Source organism: Gigantopelta aegis, chromosome 7 (genome assembly GCF_016097555.1).
Source record: "Gigantopelta aegis isolate Gae_Host chromosome 7, Gae_host_genome, whole genome shotgun sequence".
Lineage (NCBI taxonomy): Eukaryota > Metazoa > Mollusca > Gastropoda > Neomphalida > Peltospiridae > Gigantopelta > Gigantopelta aegis.
Window position 1 is genome coordinate 46,856,677 of NC_054705.1, and position 11,337 is coordinate 46,868,013.

At 42.2% G+C, this 11,337-nt stretch overlaps 1 protein-coding gene across 1 annotated transcript in view; it reads right to left on the reverse strand.

Annotated features, from left to right (window-relative positions):
• Window positions 1–8,180, reverse strand: part of LOC121378117 — a 68,757-nt gene extending 60,577 nt beyond the window's left edge. The window contains exons 1-2 of the mRNA XM_041506218.1: window positions 8,056–8,180; window positions 167–423 (exon numbers count right to left, since the gene is read on the reverse strand). Of these exons, the coding sequence (XP_041362152.1) occupies window positions 167–423; window positions 8,056–8,077 (279 nt within the window). The 5' untranslated portion in view covers window positions 8,078–8,180. The remainder of the gene's footprint in view (window positions 1–166; window positions 424–8,055) is intronic.
• Window positions 8,181–11,337: the final 3,157 nt, after the last annotated feature.

The window sequence follows — 11,337 nt, forward strand, 5'->3', positions numbered from 1 at the left end:
TAGTGGAGGGGGAGCTGTGCTAGCCCCCCCCCCCCTCCCCACCAGGTTTCCAAGAGCCTGCAGATAGCTGAAATGTGTAGGCTACCAGGAACAGCGACTTCAACGTCAATCGGCTATAAGCATGAAAATAACTTTATAATGAATTATTTAAAACGTAAACACTTACCGGCGGCCGTCTGAAGACTGTCCTCTCATACTTGTCGTCCCCGCTGTAGACGTAGGTCAGGGAGGACCAGTCGGGCGGGAAGGAGGGGTCCGTGAACAGGTCCTCGAATGCTGTGAAGCCCCTGGCCGCCCTCCTGGTGAGCGCGCCCTTCTTGATGCGAGAGAAGTCCTGATAAGGTGTCTCTCTCACCCTCTTGCCCGCCGTCGCCATACCATGACAGGGGCACGACAGTGGTGCTGGTAGTGGGCCGCACACGTCTGAAACGACAACATCGATTACAGCTCGGCAGATGGCGCGAGTCAGGGGACACCAAGCAGACGACAGGAGTCGTTCATTTCCGCCGTCACGTGATAAAGAGGACGTCTTCCTTGATATTGTAGAAGACCACAATTATTTGTGAATCTTCAGCTGAGATTTATGCATGCTAGCCACTGGCATCCTAGATTTATGCATGCTAGCCACTGGCAACCTAGATTTATGCATGCTAGCCACTGGCATCCTAGATTTATGCATGCTAGCCACTGGCATCCTAAATGCCCACGTATGGATTAAAAATAAAGAAACATACAGGTATTTTTAGTCTCAAGGAAATTACAAAAAGGGTCATAATGATAAAGAGGGCTCAATTTAAATATTTCCAGTTAAATGTTTTTGTTACTTTCATCATAATGTGTCCAAACTGCATGATTTTGGGTACATGTTTGACAATGTTCACACCCATACAAACCACACCCAAGCGAGAGTTGGCGGATATCACACATATATTTATGGAAACTTTATTCACCAAACCTTACAAAAACCCTCATTTGATTAAAGGTTTTGCTGTTCAATTTTACACAAAATTAACTGTTTGAAAATTACCCAAAATGATCGCGCTCCACTTTTGTCACAAGGAAAACACGGTGTATGAATACCAAGCCTCATTACAGCTAAACCATTTGCACTGCTGGTAACAAACCAATTGTCGTATTTAAAAATAACTCCTTGACTATCACTGAGCTTACGAATTTATTTCTTATTCCAAATAATAATCCTTAAAACAAGGATCTGTGCAAAACTAACAAGCGAACAAGCGAGAGAGAGAGAGAGAGAGAGAGAGAGAGAGAGAGAGAGAGAGAGAGAGAGAGAGAGAGAGAGAGAGAGAGAGAGAGAATGCCGCCACGTTGTATCTAGGGTTCCAAGGCAGATCTATGATATCGGTTATGTCTGTACGTGAGAAACCATTCTGAGACTACATCCAGAGCAATGTATGTCCCCTACTACTAAACAACACATTTTCCTATTTCCTAAGTCCAAGGGCTGTAACTCTGTCAAAATTAGCAAATCTCCATGAAAGTCAAACTTGATCTATAACCCGACATGATAAAGCTATACATAAAACTTGATCTATAACCCCACATGATAAAGCTATACATAAAACTTGATCTATAACCCGACATGATAAAGCTATACATAAAACGTCAACTCTGAAATATCTCGAGGCAATGCGAAAACAGGTCTGGAAGACTATATATGGGGCACACGGACAGACGGACGGATACACGGACAGACGGAAGAACAGATGGACGGACATAAGGCCGATATTATCCTCCGGTTGGACCGGTAGGTAACTAAAAGTTGTTCTTGTAGTTCTTCCGAGGGATCTTTTATGTATGAAATTTTTAACAGGCACTGCGGTACATACCATTGACTTTGATGTACCAGACATGCGGCACAAATTGGTATAATTGGGTTAGAACCCATTCCTATAACTCACCTCATGATTAGTCGTGCACTACACTAGTAAATAATAATATATTTATAGTTTGGATTTTCTCAGATTGGTTTTCTCCGTCCCAACCAGTGCCCCACAACTGGTATGTCAAAGACCGCGGTATGTACTGTCCTGTCTGTGTGAAGGTTCATACAAAAAATTAAATCTCTTGCTGCTGATGTAAAACTGTAGCGGGTTTCCTTTAAGAACATGTTAAGATGTGACACAATGACCAAATATTTGGCATCCAACAGCCAATGTGCTCTAGTGGTGTCGTTAAAAAACAAACAAAAAAACTAATCTTTTCTGGTTTAGACAATAAAGACAAGTGCATGTGTTAACTTTAATAATGGTATCGAGTTGCATGTGTTAACTTTAATAATGTGTTAACTTTAATAATGGTATCGAGTTGCATGTGTTAACTTTAATAATGGTATCGAGTTACATGTGTTGAGTTGCATGTGTTATCTTTAATAATGGTATCGAGATGCATGTGTTAACTTTAATAATGGTATCGAGTTGGATGTGTTATCTTTAATAATGGTATCGAGTTGCATGTGTTAACTTTAATAATGGTATCGAGTTGCATGTTAACTTTAATAATGGTATCGTGTTGCATGTGTTAACTTTAATAATGGTATCGAGCTGCATGTGTTATCTTTAATAATGGTATCGAGTTGCATGTGTTATCTTTAATAATGGTATCGAGTTGCATGTGTTATCTTTAATAATGGTATCGAGTTGCATGTGTTAACTTTAATAATGGTATCGAGTTGCATGTGTTAACTTTAATAATGGTATCGAGTTGCATGTGTTAACTTTAATAATGGTATCGAGTTTTTGTCAACATCTTACGTGCAGCAGCTTTCTGATATAGGGGCGGATGCGGGATTTGTTTAGGGAGGGGTGCGACGCTTAAAATGGCACCTCCGTTATCCATAGAGGGGATACAATGTTTAGAACGGGCACTTATGGTATTCAAAAGTGTATAACATGTATTCAGAGGCGGATCTAGGGAGGGGGAGCAGGGGCCCACCCCCTAAATTCTGCGACAGTTATAATTTTATTATATATTAATTTTCCCTTTTTTTTATGATCCCCCTCCAAACCTCCCCCAAAGTTCCCTTGGCATTCCGCCTCATGTCGGATTTTCTGGATCTGCCACTGGTGTTATTCAGGACCCAGGCCTATGTTCAGCCAGCCGTTTGCAAACTCTCGTGACTGGTTCCCTAAGTGGTAATTCAGTTTAATGTGTAGCGTAAAAACGAGTATAGTAAGCGTTAGCGACAAACGACTGGATGAACTCCGGCCAAACCTCGCCGTGAAAACAAAACTGACGGGAGTGATGAACCACACCCCGTGACACTGATCGTGGGGAGCAGTCATTTAAGATACATAATTCGATCATATTGAGCACTGATGTTTAGTCATTTTGTAGTACTATATTTTTATAATTCCACATCCTAAGGAGAGATACAAATGACTCTCCTTGAACTGGTCTCAGGGGAGCGGTGGGGAGCCATGGCGAGTGATGGGGAGTGACGGAGAGTGATTGTGAGTAATAGGGAATGATATGGAGTAATGAGGAGTGATGGAGAGTGATTGGGAGTGAAGGGGAGTAATAGGGAGTAATGGGGTGTGATGGAGAGTGATAGGGTGTGATGGAGAGTGACGGGGAGTGATTGGGAGTGATATGGTGTGATGGAGAGTGAAGGGGAGTGATTGGGAGTAATAAGGAATGATAGGGAGTAGTGGGGAGTGATAGGGTGTGATGGAGAGTGATGGGGGTGACGGAGAGTGATGGGGAGTGATTGGGAGTAATAGGGAATGATAGGGAGTAATGAGGAGTGATAGGGTGTGATGGGGAGTAATAGGGAATGATAGGGAGTAATGAGGAGTGATTGGGTGTGATGGGGAGTGACGGAGAGTGATGGGGAGTAATAGGGAATGATAGGGAGTAATGGGGAGTGATGGAGAGTGATGGGGAGTGCTTGGGAGTAATAGGGAATGATAGGGAGTAATGGGGGTGTGATAGAGAGTGGTGGGGAGTGACGGATAGTGGTGGGGAGTGATTGGGAGTAATAGGGAATGATAGGGAGTAATGGGGAGTGATAGGGTGTGATGGAGAGTGATGGGGAGTGATTGGGAGTAATAAGGAATGATAGGGAGTAATGGGGAGTGATTGGGAGTAATAGGGAATGATAGGGAGTAATGAGGAGTGATAGGGTGTGATGGAGAGTGATGGGGAGTGACAGAGAGTGATGGGGAGTGTTTGGGAGTAATAGGGAATGATAGGGAGTAATGTGGAGTGATAGGGTGTGATGGAGAGTGATGGGGAGTGATAGGGAATGATAGGGAGTAATGAGGAGTGATAGGGTGTGATGGAGAGTGATGGGGAGTGATAGGGAATGATAGGGAGTAATGAGGAGTGATAGAGTGTGATGGAGAGTGATGGGGAGTGACCTAGAGTGATGGGGAGTGACTGGGAGTAATAGGGAATGATATGGAGTAATGGGGAGTGATAGGGTGTGATGGAGAGTGATGGGGAGTAATAGGGAATGATAGGGAGTAATGGGGAGTAATGGGGAGTGATAGGATGTGATGGAGAGTGATGGGGGAGAGATAGGGAGTGATGGGGAGGGATAGGGAGGGATAGTGAGCCAGTGTGGTGGCTCCCCTTAAACGGCGACGTCTGATTATCTAAGTGGTAATTGTCCACAGAAATATCAACATGGCCTACACATTGCATGGTTCGCCACACAAATAACTCATAAAAACAACAATAAGTGAATTGTATTTACTGCTAAACACTGCAGTTTTCGGGATACTACAAATTTCGTTCGGTGTGCTTGTGTGTGTATGCGTGTGTGTGTGTGTATGCGTGTGCGTGTATGCGTGTGTGTATGCGTGTGTGTGTGTGCGTGCGTGTGTGTGTGTGTGAACCCAAGCACCCTCCCCTTGGACCCGAGACTGTTTATAAGACGTGTAATCCGGGTATATATATATATATATATATATATATATAATGCCTTGTATTCACTGTTAAACACTAGACTAGATCGTTTGGGGCACTTCGAATTTCGGAGGGAGGGGAAGTGCACCCCAAGAACCCTCCCCTAGGATCCGCTCCTGTGTTATGCGACGTGTAATCCACCTATTAAATACTATCTAATGTCTTGCTACAGCCCTGCGATTAGTATGGAAATCAGAGATTAGCTGTTTGAGTTCGCGGCGAGAATTCATCAAGAGTCGCGTGTATGTTGTGCGTGATTTACAATAAAAGCCAAGTTTTTCATCATTCCTGCTGTGTGTCAGTATCCATGGCAATATTTAATATAATTACACCACCGTGCAATTGTTTTGTTTTTTTTGTTTTTTTTAAAGATTTATAAACTACAATAATAGTCTTTTTGGTGACTCGTCTAAATCTGTGCACACCTTTTCAACACCTAATAATTAGGGATCAGACCTTGATCAACTTGAATTCGCCTTGGGCTTATTTCAACTTATTTTCGTGCTTATATCCAATTAAGGTTCAGGCACGCTGTTCTGGGCACACGCCTCAGCTATCTGGGCTGTTTGTCCAAAGGAAATGTTTTATTTAACGACGTACTCAACACATTTTATTTACGGTTATATGTCGTCGGACATTATGGTTAAGGACCACACAGATATTGAGAGAGGAAACCCGTTGTCGCCACTTTATTGGCTACTCTTTTCGATTAGCAGCAAAGGATCTTTTATATGCACCATCCCACAGACAGGATAACATATACCACAGTCTTTGATATACCAGTCGTGGTGCACTGGCTGGAGCGAGAAATAGCTCAATGGGTCCACCGACGGGGATCAGTCCCAGACCGACCGCGCATCAAGCGAACACTTTACCACTGGGCTACGTCCCGTCCCAGGCTGTCAGTCCAGGACAGTGGGTTAGTTGTTAGTTGTTAGTTGTTAGTGGTTAGTTGTTAGTTGGTTAGTGGTTAGTTGGTAGTGGTTAGTGGTTAGTTGTTAGTTGGTTAGTGGTTAGTTATTAGTTGTTAATGGTTAGTTGGTTAGTGGTTAGTTGTTAGTTGGTTAGTTGGTTAGTGGTTAGTTGGTTAGTTGTTAGTTGTTAGTTGGTTAGTTGGTTAGTGGTTAGTTGGTTAGTTGTTAGTTGTTAGTTGGTTAGTGGTTAGTTGTTAGTTGGTTAGTGAGAGAGAAGAGGGTGTAGTGGCCTTACACCTATCCATTGAGACTTAAAAATTCGCTCTGGGTTGGAGCCGGTACCGGGCTGCGAACCCTGCTGTACCTACCAGCCTGTAGTCCGATGGCTTAACCACTGTGCCACCGAGGCCGGTCTCGCCCTGTAAATAACTCTAACGCGACATCGGCGTCTGCTTGTGAAAACAGCGACCACTTACATTGTACACAGTCGCGGATGAATGGTGAAGAACGTGAGGAATACCTAATTAGTATTTAGTGCAGTCAGATTATTATTATTATTATTGTTTAGCTTATTTATATTTTATTAAATGCAATTAAATTTAAAATTTAATTAAATTTATACAATAATTAAATTTATAAATTAAATTGCAAATTTCTGCCCATCGAGTTTTAATACTAACTTGTTTGACGATCTACATATGTATACACGAATCGTGTATACATAACACACGAATCGTGTATACATCACATAAATCAATACACGCAAAAAATATTAATGGCTTCAAAAAAAAAAAAAAAAAAAAAAAAAAATCCATCACCTATGACACAGTAAGGTTATTTTAAAACTCACACTCGTTCATTATACTGATTAATAATAATCTAATATACATCACTTCAGTTACCGGTGTTCTGTCCTATTTGCACTGTATTCGTACAGCACTTCAGTTACCGGTGTTCTGCCCTATTATCACTGTATTCGTACAGCACTTCAGTTACCGGTTTTCTGCCCTATTATCACTGTATTCGTACAGCACTTCAGTTACCGGTTTTCTGCCCTATTATCACTGTATTCGTACAGCACTTCAGTTATCGGTATTCTGCCCTATTATCACTGTATTCGTACAGCACTTCAGTTACCGGTGTTCTGCCCTATTATCACTGTATTCGTACAGCACTTCAGTTACCGGTGTTCTGCCCTATTATCACTGTATTCGTACAGCACTTCAGTTACCGGTGTTCTGCCCTATTATCACTGTATTCGTACAGCACTTCAGTTACCGGTGTTATGCCCTATCATCACTGTCCTATTATCATTGTATTCGTACAGCACTTCAGTTACCGGTGTTATACCCTATTATCACTGTATTCGTACAGCACTTCAATTACCGGTGTTATGCCCTATTATCACTGTATTCGTACAGCACTTCAATTACCGGTGTTATGCCCTATTATCACTGTATTCGTACAGCACTTCAGTTATCGGTATTCTGCCCTATTATCACTGTATTCGTACAGCACTTCAATTACCGATGTTCTGCCCTATTCGCACTGGACACCTAAGCGGGCGATTGTTCAGAAAGCGAAAACATCTAGCGCACCTGGATATATATTGTGTCTAGCCTGAAGTAACGGGTGGTTGTTAGGTGATGTGGGATGGGGGGGGGGGGGGGGGGGGGGGTGGGAGTGGGAAAGCAGAATATTGGATATTCTCTAACAAAACAATAAGTAGACGCATGTTCAGTAATTTTGGCGCAGGGGCGGGGGTGTTGCGAGCGGGGTTTATGGGGAAGGTCGACACATGCTCCCCCAGAAAATTTATTGATGCAGACAGGGACTGGGATGTGAAGGTGGACAGCAAATGAAGCTGAAAGATAGCCGTCAGATTGAAATCACATGATCGGTACCGTGATCAATGCGTAGGAAGGTGCTATCGTGTGTGTGTGTGGGGGGGGGGGGGGGGGGGCTACACACACACAGTAACTCACACACACACACACACACACACACATACAGTGAGACACAGTGACATAGTGACAAATACACAGTAACACACAGTAACACACACACACACACACACACACACACACAGACAGACACATAGGCTAAGCACACACCATCTACGGCTCTATAGCCGCGTATTGTACATGGTTCTTGTCAAAACAACGATGAACTGTTGCGTATCACCTATTGTGAACGTTATTGGCCTTACCTATTTGATTTTTCCGCGACATTCTTTCCCAATGACGTCATGCCCCGCCACGCCGCATATCTGCAGAAAGCGCTCTTCTAACATGTCGACGTAATCGCCGATTTCCCAATAATCGCTGTGTGCCGGGGTAGACATTACGTCATAATTTCCGTGACGTCACACACTACTAATTTGGTATCAGTATACTATAAGACGGTAACGGGCATTTCCTCCCCGGTCTCGCCCCCCTTCCCCCCCCCCCCCCCCGATATTTCCCCCTATGATATTACCCCCCGGTTATCCCCCCCCCCCCCTCCAGTCATTAGCAACAGCCTTGTACACTGGTGTCAGGGAAACCTGCATGAAGTGCATTTATTGCATTCTGTCCCGGGACAAGCGTTGGAGGGCACGACGGCTGGGCGGGATGGGGGGGGGGGGGGGGTGCAACCGGAAGTTAGGGTTAGGCGCCTAGGCGTAGGCGGTTTAGGCCGTAGGGAGAGATAGGTTTGTCTGGGGGCTAGCCCCCCCCCCCACTCGCGCCCTCATCCTTCCCTCCCCCCCCCCCCCCCATCCGGCCACGCTTTAGTTACCGATATTTTCGGTGCTCCTCCTCTAAAAATATAATTCTAAAATTTGGTACCGCCTGAGACCCTTTGGGGCCTCTAACCACCAACCTTCTCCAGATAAGGGCTTAAATAATAATATTAAGTAGATTTTTGGATGCCCGTTTAAAATTTGGTGTTAATTTTAAATTATTTAGAAATTATATTATATTTATTAAGTAATTGTTTTGGGATTACACCAAACAAAATATATATATATATTTTTTTTTTAAATTTGTCCCCATATTTATTTTATTATTTAGAGTAATTATCTAAATTGTCCCGTTAAATGTCTGGCCCGGAGCAGACCCCTGGCTATCCAGGACTCGGCCCCGGGGCAGACATGCTTGAAGCTCTAGTGGCATGTAAGCATGTAAAAAAAATGTGCAACCAACCAACCGTGACAAGCCCCTGGCTATCCAGAGACCGGCCCCGGGACGGACATGCTCGAAACTCTAGTCGTATATGAGCATGTGAAAATTATTCGCACTCGCACTCGCATTTATTGCTGCCTAATCTGTTGAAACAGTATAGAGTTGCATCCGCTTATTTTAGTATCTGAAGGAATGATGACCGGCCTCGGTGGCGTCGTGGTTAGGCCATCGGTCTACAGGCTGGTAGGTAATGGGTTCGGATCCCAGTCGAGGCATGGGATTTTTAATCCAGATACCGACTCCAAACCCTGAGTGAGTGCTCCGCAAGGCTCAATAGGTAGGTGTAAACCACTTGCACCGACCAGTGATCCATAACTGGTTCAACAAAGGCCATAGTTTGTGCTATCCTGCCTGTGGGAAGCGCAAATAAAAGATCCCTTGCTGCTAATCGGAAAGAGTAGCCCATGTAATGGCGACAGCGGGTTTCCTCTCAAAATCTGTGTGGTCCTTAACCATATGTCTGACCCATATAACCGTAAATAAACTGTGTTGAGTGCGTCGTTAAATAAAACATTTCTTTCTTTCTGAAGGAATGATGTGTATTAAAGTTGCTTGAAGAAGACCATACACACTAGGAATAGACTGTGATCCACAGAGTGCATGAATTGTATAAGATTACAATTATAATCAATCTAATTAAAATTAGCTCCACTATTACAATGTCATGTGAGACCAGTATAGCTAATTTTAATCAGATTGAATTATAATACATTTACAGGAGAAACAAAATACAAGCAAACAATACATAAATATTTAAAAATATCATATATCAAAACTGGTGGGAGGATTTACTGGGGGGGGGGGGATATACCAGGGGGGAATTGTCCTGGGGGGAAATAGTTGGGGGGGGGGGGAATGTACGTCCTAGAATCCTATAAGACACCATCATATGCAGTCATGTGGGTGTACTTTTTTCTTTTTCTCTCATTCATTCGTTAAATAGACCATTATTTTACACGAACAGACAAAGATGGATAGAAAAAGTACATCCGAGGTCGTGAAAAGTTCAACCTGGTACGAGGTTTGCCGAGTCCCATGGTCGAAATTTTCACTAGCAAGAGTGTACTTTTTCTATCCCACATGAGTCATGAGAATGAATGAGAGAGAAGACTCCATCATATGTGGACATTGAGTCAATGACCACATATGATGGAGTCTTCTCTTTCATTCATTCGGTAAATAAACCATTATTTTACATGAATAGACAAAGGTGGCTGAACAAGTAACTTTTTGTGTTGAATATTTTATCATAAATAAACTATATTACCATATTTGTCGTGTTTGTTTCATGTGTTAAATAAAATAAAATTAAAAGTTACTACAAATTAACAAGATAGCTTTTATAATGAAGGTTTTAATAACAAAAATATTAATTTTAAAATGTGTCTAATAACCTCGCGTCACCATTTCACTCTATTTCACTAATATGATATCATATGTTACCAACGACGTCATGTTAAACGAGTGCGCATCATATTCCATGTAGGATTTACAGTTCGCTTGTTGGTTTTACCCAGATCCATGTTTGAAGGCTAAATATTTGGAATAGGAAGTACATTCTTAAGCTTAGTGAAAGCCATGAAAATATTTTTAAATGACAATTGGTTTTTCACCAGCAGTGCAAACGGTTTAGCTGTGATGAGACTTGTGGTATGCATACACTCGGTTTTCCTTCTCACAATAAGTGTTTAAATATTAAATATTGTAAATGTCGAATCAGTATAAAACAATGCGACAATTCCCTCACTCGGCTACTGGCGGAAATAGCCGAAATGCAGTATGGGTATTGCCCTGATTTCGTGTTTTAATTTCCTTTCCTTAAGAAAGAAAGAATAAACGAATCAATTAATGAATGAATGAATATTTAACGACACTTCAGCACAACAATATCCATCGACTGTTGGGTGTCAAACAAAGGTAGGTATATCAATATGTTTATATATATTTACATTAAAAAATAGGAAATTATATATATTCTAACTATATATTATATTATATATATAGGTTTCCAACGAAAACCAATGTACGTCGCAGAGTGATCGATTTCGACCGTCCTTTTCTCACTGGATGGTATGGCATTGGTGACCTGGTCATCGCCTAGGAGCAGCCAGGCGTATGTCTTTAAATTGTTATCACACATATGTGTTAACAAGAATGTATTTTCAAAGATAACGAATGGAGTTTTCACCAACAGTCTTATCATTAGTATATGGAGAAATTTAATTATGTAAAATAGCAATGTATAAACCAACAGAGAGAAAAAAGAT